Source organism: Cucumis sativus, chromosome 5 (genome assembly GCF_000004075.3).
Source record: "Cucumis sativus cultivar 9930 chromosome 5, Cucumber_9930_V3, whole genome shotgun sequence".
In the NCBI taxonomy this organism is placed as follows: domain Eukaryota; kingdom Viridiplantae; phylum Streptophyta; class Magnoliopsida; order Cucurbitales; family Cucurbitaceae; genus Cucumis; species Cucumis sativus.
In genome coordinates, this window is record NC_026659.2 from 13,201,553 (window position 1) to 13,223,459 (window position 21,907).

A 21,907-nucleotide genomic window follows, 5' to 3' on the forward strand; every position below is an offset into this window, starting at 1 on the left:
AATGGCACACATCTATTAATCCTCCTAAATGTAATAGTTACATTCTTGTCCAAACTCTAAAAACAAAAACATTTATTTTTAAAAGCTTGTTACTTTTGTTTTTAGTTTTTAAAGTTTTTAAACCTTTGGTTAAATGTAGAGAGGAAATTTGAAGATAGAAGAAGGCTGCATACTGACTTGATTTTCAAAAACAAAATAGTCAAGGTTAAGGGCTAGCCAACATAATTAAAAAGTAATAAACAAATAAATAAATAAAACAGATTCAAATATTAGAAATCTGTAAATGCAGGATTTGAATGTCAGCGACTTTAGGTGCCCTACGTTCAAAAACACAGAAAACACTTAATAAAGACCAAAAACGAAGTTTGGATGATATATTGATGTTTTGAGGGGGGGGAAAACTTACTGAAGGCAATACAAACTCGAACTTACCCATGAGGAATTTGCAAGGATCGAGTTCCCCTTGTGAAAAATCACCCTCTGTATTGTTTTAAAAAAAATCAATTAACCTAAATAAAATGGTTAGTTACGGCCCTCATTTGCCTCGGAAATAAATTTCATTAATGAAAGGCTGCAACTTCTTCCTTGAAGTGGTTGAGCAAGCTCTCAATGCTCATCACTGAATGATCAGCCTTATCTCTCACTCGAACACTCACCTGCCAAAAACTCAATTACTTAAGAACCGTTTAAAAGGATAATTACAAAAATAATAATAAATTCAACTGATCTAAGAACATTTTTCAGAAAATTTCAATTTAAAAAAAGGAAACTGTGATGAAGGGTGGAGCAATAGAAGAAAAACTATGTAGGAACAATAAATAGGCTAAATATCTTGTTTTCTACAAAGACAACAAATTTTACTAAAATTTAAAGATTGATGGAAAAACCTGTCCAGTGTTGGCCTCCTCCTCACCAACAACCAGTATGTAGTTATATTGTGCCAACTGTGCTTCTCGTACCTGCAAGAAATTACATATAGCGATTACAAAATACACAAACTTAAACACAAAATCATGGAAAAATTACAAGGACAAAAGTAGATTGGACTCACTTTCTTCTGAATCTTTCTGTCTGTCACATCCACATCAACAAAATAACCAGCATGATGAATTAGATCACGCACCTACAAAATACAATACCATGATGTACCATGGTCTGTAAACATGTACTATACCATAATAGGAAACAAGACACGTGGCATACTCAATTCTTATGGAATGAATTTCTTACTAAGTAGTTCCTTAGCGCATTATTGCCGAAATTTTTTAATACTAACAGTGACTTAGAAAAAAAATAGAAATATGAAAGAAATCAATCCAATAGATTAAATAAGTCATAACATGCGCTACCTTCAGTGCATAGGACTGGGATTTCTCTGATACAGGGCAAACAATTGCTTGACGTGGACTAAGCCAAAAAGGCCACTTCCCCTTGTAGTGCTCCAACAATATAGCAAACATCCGCTCAACAGAACCTAAAATAGCTCTGTGAATCATAACTGGGCGTTCCCTCTTAGCCTCGTCCTCTGCAGAGTAATACAATTCAAAACGTGCCGGAAGTTGGAAGTCCAGCTGCAAATTAATATTCAAAATAATATTCAGAATTTGTATTATATTTCTGCTGTTGCATTAAAGCAAAAGTAACGAACGAGGAAACAGATTAGGAATATAAGCACACAATACCTGAAGGGTTGCACACTGAAATTTCCTTTTCAGTGCATCAGATACACTAATATCTATCTTTGGTCCATAAAATGCACCATCTCCTTCATCGATCTGTATCAGATGCATTAGAAGTAGACAGAAACCTTAACAGTTCACTTACAAAAGTGGAAATTAAAATGGAGTGCTCATAGGCATATGTAAGACTTCAAAAAAGAAAAACCATGTAAGATGTAAAGAGCTAAAAGAGAAAAATAGATTATATACATATAAAATATAAATCTATCAAATAAATAAAAATAATCCAAATTGTCGCTGCTTCTGTTCAGATTAGTTATTATTCATTAATATCAATTCAATTGTAAAAATATTATTAAATAGCATGAGAAGATGATTCAATAGACGTTCTAATAAAAACTAAAATAATCTAATTTTTTTTGTTAATATCAAATAAATTATCACGATAAAAGATATTAATCCTGAATCAAAAAAATAAGATAAGTTAACTTTTTTTTATAAACTATTTCTTTTTAATTAAAAACTATACGGTTCTTTAAATTTAACTTTAAGTAGGTTCAACCGTATTAGAAGTACCTGCCATGGTTTCCCAAACTCATTCAGTGCTTCTGTAAGAGCAGCTTCAGCCTTCTCCCACGTTTCCAAATCTCCAAGGTATTTCTCTGGCCTCTGCAGCATAATAATAAATATTTATAACAAAATGGAGAGATGATACTCAAAGCACACTCTTACAAGTAAAGAATAAAAAAGCACATAGATTGAGAGTTGAGCAGAGAGTAACGATGTCTCTCTGATTCCGCAAACTCTTAGTTCTTTCTGTGTCAAAACTGCATGCAAGAGTCTTGATCTAAATCTCGAACAAAAGAGTTTAGGATATCGTGTCTGTTCTTAATCTTTGGAAATTGATGGTTCGTGATCAGAGTTGAGAGGATGGGGTGACCAAAGATAAACAAGAAGTTGGGATCATTGAGTTTAGAGAGAGAGAGAGCCATTTTTTTTCACTAATCACCTTAGTTGACAAAGATTACATGTTTTCTTTTTAAGATTTAGGATATATAAGGAAGATCATATGATAGTGCATGAAAATATCTGTCACTCAAGTGCAGAAATGATGGGTTATAATCATCAAGCCTAAAGGTTTCATGTTTTCAATACCCACAAAGTCAGCATGGGCATTATAGACAGTATTGTTTCAAACAAGAAACAAAAGAAGTCGATGTTTCTAATATTTTCACTCCCGAGGAAAAGTGGAAGGCATCCTATCTAACAAAAAAAAAATGTATCAACACTGCTGGAATTCAAGTCAAATGAGAGTAAAAATGAACGTAATTAAAATTATTTTAATTATTAAATATATGCGTTGTCACCAATTTCCCATTGATATATAAAATTGCAAATGGGAAGGGGGAAGGAAGCCCCAAGCCAAAGAAGTTGGAAAAGATACTCCAATTGGTCAAAAGAGAATCAATATTATATGAATGGAAGAATTTAAACAATTTACACCAAGACAGCGATGAAAGTAACATGCTCCAAATAATATTGAACTACATACCGTTGATAGCTTCAGCTCAAATGTGAACCCAAAAATGTTATAAGCATATTTGATGAATTCTAAGACGGCCCTTACTTCATCTTTTATCTGTAAAATGAACACAAGACAACAACAGTGAAGCAAGTCTTAATAGTTTCACAAGCAATATTGTCAGCATATCAATTAAATATTACTAACCTGGGACTCCCTGCAAAATATGTGAGCGTCGTCCTGCAAAAAAGTTGGACCTTCATAAGTAGATGTACACATGCAAATCCTGAAACAATTCACATACCTTAAGGACCAAGGTAGAGAAACAGCACAAAACTAGATTATGGGATACTGAAAATATTATATACTAGCCTAGTTCTATGTAAACACCAAGATCTAGAAATACCTGTTGAAATCTTCTCACACGAGTCAATCCAGTCAATGCCCCACTAGCCTCATTGCGATGCAAAACCCCAAAATCAGCTAATCGAAGAGGAAGTTCTGCAGAGCAAAAGGATGAAATGACCGATTGAGAATATCCCGGAATAAATTTTAAAAAAAAAAAGAGGATAAAGGATTAAATTCAATGAACATAACTAGAATGCGAAGATTTGAAGTAGGTGCATTCAACTACCATTACACACTGACTAGGAGAGTTTCAAAAGAGATAATAATAACAGCTTTACTTGCAAGAATGCACATGAACTTACCCCTATATGAACGAACTCTATGCTGGAACATCAAACAGTGACCAGGACAATTCATTGGTTTCAATCCAAATTCCTGCTTCTCTATCTGTCCAATAATTTAAAAATGAGCTCAAACCAAGCATTACATGGCCATATATATGGGACAATTAATTCACTCTGCCAAAATAGGTAAAGAAATTAATGCTCAAGAATATCACACATGCTCACACAGTTTGCAAAACCCATGGATTGCATTTTTAAAAATGAAAAAGTAACCATGTAACCAGTAGTTCTTGTTTCTTCAACAAAAGCTAATATCAAAAGGATAGATAAGATTTGAGTTAAAAGGAATAGAGTACAACAAATGGATAAAATAGATATCACCAAATTGTTTATAGGAATGATATTAGAGAGTTAGAGGGATATTAAGGCTGTATTAGTAATTAGTTAAGAGAGTAATCAAGTATGTTGATTATAAATAGAATGAGTCTGGAAGGAGGAAGATAGGCAATATTTTGGAATATGAATTAGGGCTTGAGAGTATCTCAAGATTAGGAGGGTCCAATGTAGAAGTACCTAGAACACTTGGTTTATTTTGTAATTCAATTATCTTTTATCTTTCAATATATTAGAATTACATCAGTTTCCCAAATGTTGCAACACACATCTAGATCTGAAAAATAACTATACAATTCGTAGCTAATCTTGCAAGTGAAACTTTATTTACAGCTTACCAGCTTTTGGTTACTTCTTCATTTTATGATGTCACACCTATTCTTGGTGGTGAAACTTTCTCTAATTTTTCTGTGTTTGCTTGCTTCTTTTCTCTTCTATGGTGGAACTTTAACCAAGTGATTCATTTTTTAATGCCATAATGACGTCACCGTGAGGTCGGAGAAGATTATTAAATGTTTTTCAGGAAAAGGAGCGGCAAATGATGATGTGAAGAATCTTGTTAATTGGAAAATCATTTATCTACCCATGAGCAAAGGAGGCCTACACATTGGTAATGGTTAAGCCCCTGATTGATAAAACGTATTCTCGAAGGGGTAGGAAGGGAATGTAGTAAGTTTACAATTATGAAGGAATCATTTTGTGTATGTTCTCAAGGTTCTTATAGTTGTGGCGAGTTTGTGCATAGGGATGATTTTGGTACTGGAGTGAGTCTACAAGAAGTGGAAACCAGACCTCTCTCTCTAGAGTTTAGGAGATTGTATCTTGTCCTCTTAAGTGAACGGGAGCATAGTTATTCTCTCGGATTCATAAATCTCATTGTATATTGAAGAGCTCTCAATTGGAAAGAGAGGCTGAACATATTTTGATCCTTCTTTGTGTTATTTTGGTCTATGTTTGTTGTTTACTTGTATTTTCCAGGATCTATTTGTTAGATATCTAACAAATTGGTATCAAAGCACATCATCCTGGGCAAAGACAGACACGGTCGCAACAACAAAATGAGGATCAAATGAACGAAAAAAGAAAAAAAAAAGAGATATTGGGAGTGAAGAATTCGGTTATTGACTGGGTGAAATCAAATGAGGAGCTACAAGGAAAGGGGATGTTGCTTGCGATGGTCACAAAGTTGTTTGGGAAGAATCACGCTTGTGTTGACTCTAAATAGCAGATCATCTCTAAAACAAAAAACAAATAGAAGGTTTGGAAGGGGAACAATCATCTCATACCAAATGGGAAGAGGGACCTATTGAGTCTAATGACTGGAGAAAGTTTAAGAAGCTCGAGATGTTCGTCTTATTCAGCACAAATCTGAATGCCTGGTTCTTCGGAGCTAAAAGATATTTTAAAATTTATGAACTACTGATTTTGAGAGAACTTTTTATTTGATAATCAATTTTGACTAAGATATGGTAGATTGGTACTGTTGGATGAGTAATCGAAAGAAGTTTCGGTCCTAGGACGACTTGAAAGAGAAATTGTCATCCAATTTCACCCCACGCACGAAAAGTCGTTGTGTGAGAGCTTTCTCATGGTGAAACAAACTGACACCATATTTGAGTTTAGGCAGCTATTCGAAACCTACTCAGCGTCGTTACCAAAGTTGGCTGAAAATGTCCACCAGAATACGTTTATGATTGGGCTTCAACAAAATATTAAGGCTAAGATTATCACCAATGAACCGATTGGGCTGGAAAGTATTATGCAACAAGCCCAAATTATTGAAGACCATCATTTAGCCCTCAAATTGGCTTCAGAGGTTGTCCTTTTCAAAAAAAGAAAAAAGAAAAATTGGCTTCAGAGGCATTGGGTACCGAGCCCCAAAAACAATGGCATGGAATCTGCCCAATATCTTAGGGCAAATCTACTAATGTGGTTAACCCAAAACTGTACCAGTTAGGGCTATTATTCTTCCAAATTAAACCATTGTTCCAAGGAAAAATCAATCATCATGTCATCTCTCCGATGTCGAATTTCAAGCAAAGGCGGATAAAGGACTATGTTTACGTTGTCACATGAATTACTTCATGGCCATGATGCAAAAATCATATGTTACATGAGTGTTGGTGTGAACGATATCGATGAGATTGAGATTTTGATAGCTCCTACAAGAAGGACAAATCAGCCTAAAAATTGTGAAATTAAACCTACAATATATGTAGGTTGTTCATCCTTGAGCACAATACACAGTGATCTCATAGATAAAGTATGGAGCTGTTAGGTCCCCCTGTCATTCACACATACAAACGTAGGGGCAGAAAAGGTAATAACCAGGGGGCAGCTTAACCTATTAGGTTTATGGAAGGAATATTCTGAAGTAGGACCGGGGGCAACTTAACCTATTAGGTTTATGGAAGGAATATTCTGAAGTGGGACTGACAGGAAGGTATAGGAGTATATAAGGAAATGTTTTTGGGATTGCTGAGGCATCATGATAGAGAAAAGAGTAGCCGCAGCTTGTGGAGGAGAAGGCCAGCATTCTCGAATTAGCTGGAGAGTTATCCTTTAGTGTGGTGTTTCCTTTGTTAGAGGATAGTATATGAACCTTGTCTTCCGCTATAACTATATCAATATATAAATACAGAGTATTGTCTCTGTTTATCTATTGTTTGTTGGGATTCTATTGAGTGGCAGGTGTTGGGACCTTACAAATTGGTATCAGAGCTCCAAAAAATCCTGGAGAGAACATGAGCAATGGCACAGAGACAACTAGAAGAAAGAATGGAAATTAGTTAGAAGGAAATATTGGGATTGAAAGAGTTGATCCTTGGACTAACTAAAAGCGTGGAGAAGTTATCAGAGGATGTGAAGGAAAGCAGTATGAGCAAACGCCAAGAGGAATCTTGTGGGTCTGATGGGTCTGGGTTGAAAATGAAAGGCAAGATGGAGGAAGCTAACATGATGTCGGGCTTCATGGGCGGTGTTCTAGATAGAAACAAATACAAAAAGTTAGAGATGCCCATTTTTGCAGGGTGAACCTAGAATCTTGGGTGTATAGGGTCAAGCATTATTTCAAGATCAACGACATAGCCGAAGCGGAGAAAGTGAAGGTGGCAGTCGTCAGTTTTGCACAGGACGAAGTGGACTGGTTTCGGTGGAGCAATAACCAGAAAAGATTCACATCCTAGGAAGATTGAAAAAGAGGATGTTTGAATATTTTAAAGTTCCGAGAGAAGGTAGCTTGGGAGCTCATCTCATACGCATTCAACAAGAGGAGTCGTATACAGAGTATGTAAAAAAATTCCTCAACTATTCCCCGCCATTACCGGAGATGGCAAAAAGCGTGTTGATGGATGCATTCGTAACAGAATTGGAGCCGTCTTTGCAGGCTGAAGTGAAATGCAGGCACCCATTAACCTTAGAAAACTGTATGAACGAGGCACAATTAATCAATGACCAAAACTTAGCCCTAAAATTAGCATTAAGTGAATTGGGCAAGGATAGTGGGTCGGGTAAGGTTGGGGCCCAAAGTAATATTAAAAACGATGAAAAGGGGATGAGTGCGGAAAAGAAAGAAACGTGAAGAACCGAATACGCAATGAAGCAAATTGCGATTCCGATCAAGGGAAGTTATGCGCGAGGGGAACGACCGATGAAGAGGTTGTCGGATAGTGAATTCAGAGCAAGATTGGATAATGGTTTGTGCTTTCGTTGCAACGAAAAATACTCTCCCAAGCAAGATGCAAGATAAAAGAAAACAAAGAGCTGATGTAATTATTTTAAATGAAGAGGAAGGTCGGGAAGAAGCAGCAACCAACGAAAATACGAAAACGAAGAGGGAGACTGGAACCGAGATAATCAAACTGAAAACATTGGAAGTGACGGGAGAGACGAAAATTGCCCTCCAAACCATTTTGGGTTTTACATCCAAAGGAACCATGAAATTAAAGGGAAAGGTGAGAGACCGAGAAGTGATCATACTTATCAACAGTGGGGCGACTCACAATTTCATTCATCAAGGAGTTGTCGAGGAACCTAAATTGCCACTCGAGAAGGGAACTAAATTTGGGGTAACGATTGGAGATGGGTCTATGCTGGAAGGGAGAGGAATTTGCAATCATGTGGAAGTCAAGTTGCCAGAGTTGACTATTGTAGCAGATTTTCTTGCCTTTGAATTGGGAAAAATTGTTGTTGTGCTGGTTATGCAATGGTTGAGCACTACCAAATTCATGGGTGTGCATTGGCCCTCGATGACTATGACAATTAGGATTGGGAAGTCAAAGATTATACTAAAAGGGGACCCAACATTAGAAAAGACAGAATGCTCCTTAAAAACGATAACCAAAACATGGGAGGTAGAAGACCAAGGATTTTTGCTGGATTTTAAAAACTTGGAAATTGAAGAGCGAACACCATATGACAGTGAGATTGAAGAGAAGGGAGATGAATCCAAGCTACCCATGATTAGAGAACTTTTAAAGCGGAACAAAGAGATTTTCGAATTACCAATCGAATTACCTCCAAAGAGGGCGGTGGATCGCTGAATATTGACAACGGAAGGGCAGCAACCTATAAATGTTCGACCATATACGTACGGGCACATCCAAAAGGAAGAGATTGAGAGGTTAGTTGATGAAATGTTAAAGGCGAGGATCATCCGACCAAGTAGAGGCCCATACTCCAGCCCTGTGTTATTAGTGAAAAAGAAAGATGGAGGGTGGCGTTTTTGCGTAGACTATCGAAGATTGAATCAAGTGATAGTGGCTGATAAATTTCCCATTCCAGTAATCGAAGAACTTCTTGATGAGCTACATGGAGCCGCGATTTTTTCAAAGTTAATTTTACAATCTGGGTACCACCAGATTAGAATGAGGGAGGACAATATTGGAAAGATGGCATTTCACACTCATGAAGGACACTACGAGTTTATGGTTATGCCGGTCGGATTAACCAATGCGCCTGCCACCTCCAGTCATTGATGAACCAAGTTTTCAGACCGTTCTAGAGGCGATTCGTATCGGGCTTTTTTTTATGATATTTTAGTCTACAGCTCGGATGTTACTGAACATGAAAGACACCTTGGTGTGGTGTTTAATATTCTAAAAGACAACAAGTTGTTTGCCAATGAAAATAAATGTGTCATTAGGCACTCCCGAATACAATATTTGGGCCACTGAATATCGAAAAAAGGGGTAGAGGCGGGCGGTGAAAAGGTGAAAGCAATGGTTAATTGGCCACAACCAAGGGATGTATCTGAATTCAGGGGATTTTTAGGCCTCACTGGCTACTACAGAAGGTTTGTTAAAAATTATGGAGACATTGCTGCCCCACTCATTAAACTATTGCAGAAAAATGGGTTTAAATGGAGTGAGGAAGCAACTCAGGCTTTTGAACAGTTGAAGCAGGCCATGATTTCCATCCCCATGTTAGCTCTTCCTGTCTTCTCAATACGTTCACCATTGAAACAGATGTATCAGGGGTTGGGTTAGGGGTCGTACTATTACAGAAAGCTCGACTTGCTTATTTTAGTCAGAAATTATCTCCCTGTGCGCAGGCCAAGTCCATATATGAAAGAGAACTTATGGTTGTTGTGATGGCAGTACAGAAATGGAGGCATTATTTGTTGGGTAGAAAATTCACTGTACTTCCAGACCAAAAAGCCTTAAAATTCTTGATAGAACAAAGGGAAGTCCAACCCCAATTTCAGAGGTGGTTGACAAAACAAAACTCCTTGGGTATGACTTTGAAATCTTATATCAACTTGGGTTGAAAAACAAGGCGGCAGATGCTCTATCCCGAATGGAACCACGAAGTGGAACTTAACACAGTGACTGCTCAAGGGCTGGTTGACGTCGATAGGGTTTCGCGGGAGGTGGAAAGCGATGAGGAACTCCAAAACATAATCAATATTTTGAAAGAGAATCCGAAAGGGTAGGTAAACTATAAATTGGTGGATGGACGCTTACTGTATAAAGGAAGGTTAGTGATATTTAGAACGTCAACTTTAATTCCAGCACTAGTTCATACATTCCATGATTCTGTTCTAGGAGGCCATTCCTTCGAACTTACAAGAGGATGAATGGATGAATGGAGAAATCCATTGGGTTGGTATGAAAAATGATGTAGAAAGGTATGTAGAACAATGTGAAGTATGCCAAAAGAATAAAACGGATGCCCTTTCTCCGGCTGGACTTTTACAGCCCTTACCCCTACCTAACCTAATCCTTGAAGATTGGACGATGGATTTTATAGAGGGACTTCCAAAGGCAAGGGGATTCGATAAAATCATGGTAGTAGTCGATCGTCTGATAAAATGGCCCATTTTATCAACCTTAAGCATCCTTTTACAGCAAAGCAGGTTGCTGAAAGATTCATTGAAGAAGTGGTCAGTAAGCAGGGGATCCCGAACTCAATTGTCACCGATCGTGAAATTATTTTTGGCCATGGGTACATCTCTAAAAAGAAGTTCCACATTTCATCTCCAAACCGATGGCCAAACCGAGCGTGTCAATTGTTGTCTCGAGACCTACCTACGCTGTTTTTGCAATGAGCAGCCTAATACATGGCACAAGTGTATACCATGGACCGAGCTGTGGTATAATACCACTTTTCATTCCTCAACTAGAATGACCCCGTTTCAAGCCGTTTATGGAAGGCCTCCACCACCACTAATTTCATATGGAGATCGAAAGACAGCCAATAACAGTGCTGAAGAATTACTCAAGGAGAGGGATTTGGTGATTAGTGCCTTGAAGGAAAATTTAGTAGTGGCCCAAAATCGAATGAAGAAGCAGAGTGATCTCCATCGTAGAGAGTTGAAGTTTAAAACAAGGGACGAGGTATATCTCAAATTGAAACCGTATAGACAGAGATCGTTAGCCCAGAAAAGGAGTGAAAAGTTGGCTCCAAAGTTCTATGGTCCTTATCGCATTACGGAGGAAATTGGAGAAGTTGCGTATCGCTTGGATCTTCCTCCCAAAGCCATGATCCATAACGTGTTCCACATTTCTCAATTGAAACTCAAGTTAGGGCAAAACCAACATGTTCAGAATTTACCACCAGCATTGACTGAAGAGTTTGAATTACAAGTGGAACCCGAAGCTGTTTTGGGAATTCGTTGGAACAATGACATTGGGGCTAACGAGTGGTTAGTGAAATGGAAGGGCTTGCATGACAGCGAGAGAAAAGAGTAGCTGCAGCTTTTGGAGGAGAAGGCCAGCATTCTCGAATTAGCTAGAGAGTTATCCTTTATCTTTGTTATTTTCTTCATGTTGATATTGTCTAGTGTGGTGTTTCCTTTGTTAAATGATAGTATATGAACCTTGTCTTCCGTTATAACTATATCAATATATAAATACAGAGTACTGTCTCTGTTTCTCTATCGTTTGTTGGGATTTTACTAAGTGGCAGATGTCGAGTCCTTACAGGAGCCACCTCTACTTTAAATCTGAGAAGTTAGTTGACAAGTTCAGTTACCATTGACAGACATCTCACGAAGGAGTGATCATGGGAACTAGGCCAACTGTAAAAGGCTGAGGAATTTAGTAAAGGCTTGATACTTAGTTTACACAAAATCACAACGAAAGGGTTCTTCTCTATAGCTGGAAGATTAACTCTGATTAGATCAGTGTTGAGTGGCATTTTGATGTATTATCTTACGTTGTTCAAGGCCCCTAGCTTGGTGTGCAAGGGCATTAAAAAATACATAAGAGATTTTCTGTGAGAAAGGATGGATGAAGGACACGGTTCCCATCTGGTGAGGTGGTGGGGCGCTCTGTGAGTCAGGGAGTTTAGAGATTGGTAATCTTATAATCTGCAATCGAGCTTTGTTGCCAAAGTGGCTCTGGTGCGTTTCTCTCTTGAACTTAATTCTTTATGGCATAGGATTATATAAGACCTCGGATTATATAAGACCTCTGATCATTCACCAATATAAAAGAAAGGGCAAGAAAGTCATTACACAGGCACAAACTCAGGAGAGAGCTGGAGAAAAGAATGATACTGGTGGGTTCCAGTTCCACGAATGATTGAGGAATAAAAATAGAATGTTTTAAGGATTGGTGAGGTTAGGTTTTATTATAGAAAAATGATGTGTCTTTAGGGAGAAGCTGCCAGCCTTCTCTAAGGTGCTAGGCTATTTTGGTGTGTTTTTTTGTTATTTTTCCTTGTTATTTTCCTAGTATGAACTTTTGGTTGATTGAATATAAGCAATATCACATAGTACTGTCTCTGTTTTTACCTTTTATTGTGAGTAAGCATGGTTCTCATCCTTTTGAGTGGATGACGAAAGAGGTTAAAAACACTTTCCAAAATCCTAGGAAGGACCAGTGGGTGGAAAGAACACTTTGGGAGGACGAGTGGGTGGGGGAGAATTCCCTTAGTTCTTTATTTTCGCACATGAATCATTTATCCTCCTCCAAAAATTGTACTATTTCAAATCTTTTGGTGGGATTTGAGAATCCTGTGTCTTTTTCTTTTAGGTTTTGTCGTAATTTGACCACGGGGAAATGACAGAGTAGACCTCTCTTCTTACCTTGCTTGAGAGGTGCTCTTTTAGGGAGGGGAGAAGGAATGTTCGAGTTTGGAACCCTAATCCTAGTCAGGAATACACTTGTAAGTCTTTGGTTAGTTTGTTATTGGATCCCACTCCCTATGAGAAGTCAATTTTTGATGTGGTCTAGAGGACTAAGATTCCTCAAAAAGTTAGGATCTTTATCTGGCAAGTCTAGGTAAATACCATTGATAGGCTTGTTAGGAGGAGAACTTCACTTGTTGGACCTTTTTGTTGCATGCTTTGTCGGAAGGTGGTTCACAAAAGAGTCATTATTCGGATCCCATTATCAACCGTCCTTTTTCTGGCCTTGTTCTGTTAGTCAAAAAGATAGATGGGGGTTGGAGATTTTGCGTTGCTTGGATTATCAAGCGTTGAATCAGCCCACAATAGCCAAACCGTTTCCCATACCATGAGTGAGGAGCTTTTATGTTACTTTGTCGGTGTCGAGGATCATGGTGATGCACCCAAGAGAACCAAGTTTAACTTGGCATTGAAGAATCATTCCCACTTGCTGGTCATTGAGTTTGTTTCAAGTCATCATATATTCCTCACTTTGTATGGTTTGAGGTTGCTTGAATGAAGTTCTATTCTTGGTGCTCTCCTTGAGTACAAGGTGTCTTCGACCCTGAAGGGTACTTTTAAAACATACTCACAAAGGGTAGAAAGGGAATTTAGTAAGTTTACCAGTTGTGAAGGGGGCTATTCGGTGTACATTCTCAGGGATCTTATAGTTCTGGTGAGTTTGTGTGTAGGGATGTTTTTGGTATTGGAGTGAATCTACAAGAAGCAGGAACCAGCCTTCTCTATAGAGTTTAGAGGATTTTATCTTGTCCTCTAAGGCAAAGGGAGCATAGTTATTCTTTCAGAACCATAAATCTCTGTATGTTGAAGAGCTCTCCATAGAATAGTGAGGCTGAACATATCTAGATCCTTCTTGGTGTTATTTTGGTCTCTATTTGTTGTTTAATTGTCTTTTGCAGGAACTATTATGTTAGATACCTAACAATAAGTTGAAAGGAAAGATTTGAATCTCCTTGCAAAATGGGTATGGCGCTTCATGAATGAGGAGATTACATTGTGATTCCGTAGAATTGTTGTCACCAGCAAGTACAGTGTAAAGATACTTCAGCTGTACCTTTATATATATATTCACTTTCTTCAACAGTAATCAATAAAACTTCCAACAGTCACAATATAGAGTTCGAAATACAGCAGAAAGCTCCAGAACACAAGGTTTAACAACTGACGTGAAATAAAACTAAGAATCAGGAAATTCTAATAACACTAAAGCAACAATCAACAATCAACAATGAACAATGAAGACCAAGAACAATGGAACCTGGACTCCTTGCTTTCTCCCTTCTCAAGGAAGAACAGCCTCCACCCTTTCCGAAATGATCTTCAATGCCCTTTCTCTCTCCTATTTATTCTAATTTCTAACTAACTAGTGGACCCCACAGACGGATGGTCCTGCCCTTATTCTTCTCCCCAGCCCCACGTGTAATTCTGTCATTCCCTTTCTTTTTCCTACTATACGTGATGAATATCAGGGGCCCAGCTTACAGTTTTACTAATGGAGCTAGGCAGGCAATTTCTTTACAGAGAGAAAGACCTTAGGATGGGAATGATGAGTGAATTTCTTTGGTTCATTTAGCTGGAAAAATGTAACAATCCACAAAACAAGTATGCCTCCAATTAGTAGATATCATTTCAGGGCCAAACCTCAAATACAAACATATTCTCCTTGTAATTTGAAGCATGCCCAGAAGTTTCCCATAGTTGCATATTGTACATATTTGGTGACAAAACCTGCAGAAAAAAATAAAAAGTGTTACTAAAATATATGGAATTTTTTTAACAAGGACCAAGATATTGGATTTGACCTCTTCATAGCCGCGATCCTTATATTGAGCTCGCATGAAGTCCATCAATTTATTGTAGATTCGAGCCCCATGAGGGAGGAAGAACCAACTTCCTGGGCTAAAATTGATGTGAATTACAAGAACAGTTATATGACATGGGGGTGAACGTTGTGTCTTCAAGTACATACCTGAGTGGATGACAAAAGAAAAGCTCCTGTTTTGTACCCAATAACCTGTGATCATACTTCTTTGCCTCTTCAAGCAAATGAAGGTACTCCTACACAAAGAGATTGACTTCAAAAGAAGGTAACGCCATTAAATGCAAGGAACAAAAACAACACACATTTGAAACTTAACTTGCCAATTAAAAACCTAACCTTATCAAGTAATACTTAACCTTCCCACTTGTAATCAAAATCATCATTTTAAATTTTCATTCATAACCCAATGGCTCAACACACCCTCATAGAATTAGCAAAGTTCACAAGGGCTAATGACAAAAAAAGCTACCAAAAGCACCTTTAAACGCTTTTGATCAGGATATGATATCCCATAAACTCTTTGTAAGCTTTCGCGATCTTTATTTCCCCTCCAGTAGGCTGATGATGCCTAAAATTTCAAACTGTCAAGTCTTACAGCATCATAATATATAGACATATATAAGAAACACTCAACATTCCATTAACAAAAACAAGGAATATGTATATATAAGGCAATAAGATAAGAACACCTGAGCACTCAAAAATGGGTCTATAATACCACACAACCCCACTTTCATAGTACTAAAAGAAAAAATGGAGAAGCTCTTACGTAATTTGCACTACAGGGAGCAGTGTGGTGTACAACCGCTCAAAAGCTACAAAAATATGTTCTCGTCCTTTTAGAAGTATATTGTCTTTTTTTCTCCAATTCAACTCAAAGATAACTCCCGTAGCACTCTTACAAAACAGTAATTATGGGTTGCCGTTCAGTCACCTATGATACTAGAACCAATAGGTCAAAAAATGGGTTTATGCTGCGTTTTGTTATCATTTCCTTTACGCCATCAACCGAAGAAAAATCCAAAAAATGTGCTGTTAAAATCTCCATGTATACACGAAGATATACCGAACATGTTTCATAATCATTTCTTTATAAACATGTTGTATTATCATGATCACTATAATCTCTTCATGTATGCACATCTATGTGCGTTTTTAAGAACATAGGTAATTTTTTCATTCAACTGTAAATATCAAATACAGTTTAAACATTACCTTAAGACACGCAAATGCTTTGACAAATGATGTATTTGGTATGTGAGGACCACGACATAAGTCAACCAAGGGCCCACATCTGTAAACGGTGATAGTCTTGTCTTCTGGCAAGTCATTGATGATTTCAACCTGATAAACATTGTTCAAAAATAGGAACCTAAGAACTCCAGTTCTCAATTATCAAATGAAATATAAATTTTTATGACAATATTCAATTGCCTTGAATTTGTTGTCTGAAAACATTTCAAGAGCCTGTTGCCTTGTAACTTCAATGCGCTCAAAAGGTTGTTTCTCCTGAAAGTTAAAAGGAAACAGATTAAACCAGTCTCTCCAGGGACATCCAAAAACAAACAGATCATAGTATTCCCCCAACATTAAGTATCCTCTGAAATGATGACATTTTATGCATGAAACTAGATTATTAAATACTTCATCAGGAAAGAAATGAAAATTTCATGCCCCTAATCACTCGATGAATAGATAATATAAGCAAAGCACTGTCAAAGAAGAGAGATACATATGCTCTATGAGCTTCTAATTAATCAGATATTTCATGTCAAATTATTAATTCACTTCTAGAATTAGAAGGTTAGTTTCCTTGCACTAAATCTTTCCAATTCCTTATCTATAATTAGAAGATTAGTTTTCCGATAATGAATGCTCTGGCCAAAATTTGTCTTGAATACATACACAAAAATGATGTTTACAAATAGATTATAATTATGAAGGTCCAGTTCAATAAATACTCAATTTCTTTTTATAAATTAAAGATATATAGTTCTTATGAAACACATCTATTTCTTTCTTGTCTCCATAAATCACCAGCTTTCAAGAAACAGCAGAGCGATACCCATGAGGTAATAAATTGTCTTATTATGCCACCTTTTGTTATCAATTATATTTGACAAATTTTATTCCATTTACATGTTATGTATTTTAATTTTAGGGTTGTTTTCATATATAGCAAAATGAACTAAAATATTCACAAATGTAGCAAAATATCATTGTCTATCAGGGATAAACAATAAAGAACATTGATAGACTACTATCATCTATCACTGATGAACATATAGATGTATATCACTGCCTATTAGTGATAGACAGTAACATTTTGCCATATTTGTAATTATTTTCAATAGTTTTCTCATTTAAAACAATTACCTTTTTTATGAGAAAGAATTAATGAATACACGGGCACAAAAAACCAAGCTCCCAAAGTTATGGAATCTCACGGTAAGAAGGGGGAGAACTATACAAAATCGAGTTCATAGAATAATTACAAAAGATCTTCAAAATCGAAGCCCTATGGGAGACATGAACGCAAACAAGAGAGAAGAGACCATACACAACCACTCATCCTCTCAACTCCCTTGAACACCTTACTATTTCTCTCATTCCAAAGCACCCACAAGATAGCATAAACGCTAACACACCAGAGAAAGCAGCCTTTCTCCCCAAGCACGGCTCATCAACTCATAATGCCAAAGAAATATGGTCCAAGTCTTCCTCCGCCTTCCAGCAAAGAATGCAACAGAAATGCCCAACCAACAAAGGCATCTTCCTCAAAAGCCTATCCTTCATACTAATGCGGCCATGAAGAACCTGCCAGGTAAAGAAGCAAAGTTTTCTAAGGACCTTAATCCTCCACACCAACGAAAAAACTGACTCAACCAAAGGAGATGGTTGACCAAACACTGAAAGAAATACTTACACAAGAACCCATCCAAAGGTCAAGGATTCCAGACAATCAAATCTCTCCTCCCAAGACAAAAATGGTGATTTTCGAGAACCGAAAGAAGAGGCATTGCCTCCATTGTATCCCTATCAGTAAGAGGGAGATGGAACCCAAAAGAAAACGAATAAGAGCTCCCAATCCACACAAGAAAGTCAAAGACAAAATGATTTTTAAGCGAGGACAACTTATATAAACGAGAAAAAGCCCTAGAGAGGGGACACCCCCATCCAATGATTCTCCCAAAAGTACGTCTCTCCTCCATCCCCCACCACACAACAAACCCAAGGAACATAGTCAGGGGGCTCTTTGAAAATATCTTTCCATGGATTCAGGTAAGTGCCTTTAACCCCTTTTAACCAACCACTCAAAGGGATGAGGTCTATGTTTACTCACAATAATCCTACACCAAAGAGAATTGAGCACCGCATAAAAGCACCACAACCATTTGGCTACCAGGATTTTGGAATTTTATTCATCTATCCATTTCTATTATTTCTTTTTCATTACGTCTAAATTTCATGTCAGACATTTAAAGCTTCAACTCAATCGATGTATATTTTATTTCCCTAATAAAAGTTATGTCTAAAAGCTTTTTTTACTAAACCCAATGCATTTCATATTCAAATTAACTTAAAACAAAAAAATATATATTGTAGACACTAATGCTCATTTCATGGCAAACATTTACTCATTAAATTCTAAATTAAAATTTTATCATAAAAAGTATCTCATCAACATTGTAAGTCGTGTGCATCACAACATTTACTAATATGAAGTAAAGTAAAAAAAATACAATGTACATCACAAGTGGTCATAAACTCGCATGTGACGTTAGCATCACAAGATTATAAAATTGGCCCCAAATGAGAAAGACAATGATGTTACAAGCAACACTATTCCACTTCCTATCATGCGTCTATTAACATCCTTCATCCACGTGGAAATACACAAGAAAAAACATATAGAAGAACCAGATTTTAATCATATTACATAAAACTGGTTCAAATTCATTGCCAAGAGACTAGAGAAAACAATACCGATACAGCTTTCAGGGCACCAGATTCAATTTGCTTGAAGTGATCATCATTCAAGCCTAAATCATCATAAAAAGCATCATAATAGAATCCCTGTCATCAAAATCCAACTAATCAATAAGGAAACTTTAGTGCAAGCATAAAAGCAAAGGTAGACAAATACAACATTAAAACTTTATCACTCTTACGAAGGTTGACATAGATAGTGCAAGAAATCATTCATCCTAACTGCCACAATCATCCCTTCAAATTATAGCAATGAAACTTACTTCCTACGAAGAAAGAGTGGACAGTACAGTACAGATCTCTTCTAATTCTAAAGCTACAGGGCTGCCGAGATACTTGGATCCTGCTTTTGGGGAACCTAGGGTAAGGTAATTTCTCAAAACTAGAAGTAGAGCATATTTGAGAGACAAAAATGAACAAGAGTCAACTCATCCAATGATGGAGACTTGCCCTCTTAGAATCTGCTATTAAAATTCTACCTCAATTTCTCACATCCTTTATGGAATTCCAGGAATGCTAGCAGGTTCTGTTGACAAAATTTGAAGAGAACTTTAATGGAAGGGGGCAGATTGTAAGGGCCGTAAACCATGTCGTGAAGTAGAATAAAGTACTCCTTTTATTCCTTTCAGTATGCTTCCAACAGGAAATGGAAATCTTGATATTGGCACTGTTTGATTGAGAAACTCGTTTAATTTCCAAGTGGCTCTGTTGTTACAATTTCCTATTGAAACTAAAAGCTTGTGGTCTAAGTTACTACAAGTAAATATAGGGTGCCATATCTTTTATGGTTCATTAAATGTGGTCAGGTGCGTAATGCCATACTTGCCTACACTAAATCATATGTAAGAAGCTTGTTGTGGATGTTTAATCCTTAAAGAGGGGGATGGTAAGGTACAAGAAATGATTCTGGTAAAATAAATTGCTCAGTTCAAATTTCATTGGTCACACTTCATCACTAATAGACAGGACCACATCAGAAGAGGTTCATCTAAATCAAAGAGAAAAATGTTGACGATTATAGGTCTCTCAAGAGTCGAGTTCCACAACTTTTGATTCCAAAGATCTGAATCTTTCATCCAAGAAGACCCTTGTTTCGGCCTATGATGTCCGAAATTTTATAAAATTCTCAGTGAAGCGAAATTATTTCACTGTTCGTTAACAAAAAAATAGGTCAACTTTCTTGATAAAATTTAAAAGAAAATTTCTTTGTTTTCTATGATAAATAAAATTTTGTGTCACGTCTGGTCGATTCCAGAATTATAGCCGACTCAAGAAATCCAATTGAGTGTTTTAAAGCAGATTATAGCCAACTCCAGAAATCCAAGAGATCCCTGTCCAAAATACCCCTGAAGTTACTAATTTTGATATTTAAAGCCAGTTGTAAAGCTCCTTCTCGTGAGTCGTGACCCATTTTTTCCATGGGAGAATATACATCCTCCATGTCTATTGTTTTTTAGGGTTCAATGGCATCCACTGACCTCTGGGTCAAGTGGATATGCATTAACGACTTGAGATATATGCTCAGGTTTGGCTTCTGTCCTCCATTTCTATTGCTTAATTCTTTGGCTAATGATATTTAAATTGTCGCAAAAGAAAAAATATATTTACCTCTCCTCTAGTGGTACAGGGTCCAATGCAAAGCTTGCAACCATACTCCATCTCAAGCGACTAAACCCAGGAAAAAGAAAACAAAAAAAGCAGGGTTACGGTTGTAGTTAATGAGCTCAGATAGAATGCACCAGAATAGATTGGACTATCTACCTGTCCGAGTATATGAGCGCTTGAATGCCAGAAAGTATCGCGCCCTTCGTCGCTGTCAAAGGTGAACAGTTTAAGTTCACAATCGTTCTCCAGCGGCCTGCTCATGTCCCATAAAACTCCATCAACTTGAGCAATCAAAGCATTTGCAGCTAAGCTTTTGGAAATTTCTTTTGCTACGTCTAACGGTGCAGTTTTCCATTTCTGACCCTCCTTCATCGTCCCATCAGGCAAGGTGATCCTAAAAAGAAAAGAATCAAATATAAAAAATGGAATTGATAAAACCAAGCATAGTCAAGAAATTGGCACATATTACTAACTTGATTTGATGAGAGGGAAGAGAAGAACGATCAGCGAGTATCTGTGCTTGTATTGACTGAAAAAGTTGAATGCGTTTGGGAATGGTGGTACTGAGGTAGGCCTCGTCTTTGGGGTGTTTGGCCGCCATGAAAGCAGCTTGAGTGTTGTGGAGTTGGTTGTGCAGAAGGCGGAGGAAAGATGAAGAGAGGAAGTGATTGGAGTATGGAACTGTTTTAGGGCGGCAGTGAAAGGAAATGAGAAACTTCGCCTTCCAGATTTTCCCACACAGCATATGCAACTTTGTCTACGGCGGCTGTGGTATTTTTGCATACACCATCTGCAGTTTAAACCTAATCAGAATTTTGGACGACAATGCCCTTCCAATTGGAGGGCGGGGAAACGCCTTCAAAAGCCTCGCTCGCTCATGACTTCTTTTCTTTTCTTCACTATTGCATCTTTGGAAATTTATCTTTGTGAATATTGATGTTATATTTCCCTTTGAGATGGGAAGTCACTCATTTCCGATCAATTATTCATATTGTTATTTTGTTTGAAGGACGAGTTTAGGTTGAAGGTGTTTTTTTAAAAAAGAAGTATTTATATGTCTTTAATTTATCTATTTTGCAGTCTTACATATCGTTGGGGGTTGACGTGGAGCTATCAAGAGTCATATCGATGACTTAGACTTCAAAGGACACGAAAAGACTAAAATGCCCCCGAAGGAGCTAGCACACTTCACTAAAGATCCAATGTTGCACTTTTATGAAATGCATAATATTTTGTGTCCATCTATATAACCATTACAATTAAGCTGATCCTTGGAAAAGTTCTTTTCAATTACATTTGGTTAAATTACTATTTTACCCCTGCAATTACATCTTACTCCTTATGTCGCATCCCCACCCCAAGCATTCTCTTGCTCGAGAAAAGATGTGAACCCAACAAGCATCAACCCTTTTACGACACCCTTTGACCAATTTAACTTGGAACTAACTTTACTCTACCTTGTACTATTTAATAATATATAAAATAAGGCAACTCCGAATTCAACACGAAATCTTAAATCACACAAAGGAAAATATTTTATGATACATTTATGTACAACATTACTAAAGGGGT

The 21,907-nt window shown here is 37.2% G+C and overlaps 1 protein-coding gene and 1 long non-coding RNA gene across 3 annotated transcripts; both read right to left on the reverse strand.

Annotated features, from left to right (window-relative positions):
- Nucleotides 1–222: 222 nt before the first annotated feature.
- LOC101212232 (threonine--tRNA ligase, mitochondrial 1) lies at nt 223–21,237 on the reverse strand. 2 transcript variants are annotated; one of them, XR_004216703.1, is made up of 21 exons: nt 20,809–21,237; nt 20,492–20,729; nt 20,339–20,398; nt 18,728–18,817; nt 16,175–16,249; nt 15,956–16,084; nt 15,219–15,308; nt 14,888–14,976; nt 14,721–14,817; nt 14,560–14,646; nt 3,912–3,996; nt 3,608–3,702; nt 3,409–3,441; nt 3,232–3,318; nt 2,256–2,348; nt 1,683–1,775; nt 1,350–1,571; nt 1,052–1,123; nt 888–959; nt 433–656; nt 223–317 (listed from the first exon to the last, which is right to left on the reverse strand). XR_004216703.1 is itself a non-coding variant. In XM_004142251.3 (20 exons), exons 1-20 carry the CDS (start codon nt 21,078–21,080, stop codon nt 561–563), a joined length of 2,175 nt encoding a protein of 724 aa, XP_004142299.1. In that variant the 5' UTR covers nt 21,081–21,237; the 3' UTR covers nt 245–560. The 2 variants fall into 2 exon arrangements, 1 of the variants encoding a protein (XP_004142299.1); XM_004142251.3 differs by having other exon boundaries at nt 245–656.
- Nucleotides 17,103–18,721, reverse strand: LOC116403836. The gene is made up of 2 exons (XR_004216704.1): nt 17,667–18,721; nt 17,103–17,557 (listed from the first exon to the last, which is right to left on the reverse strand). It is a non-coding gene; the product is annotated as an uncharacterized LOC116403836 (long non-coding RNA).
- Nucleotides 21,238–21,907: the final 670 nt, after the last annotated feature.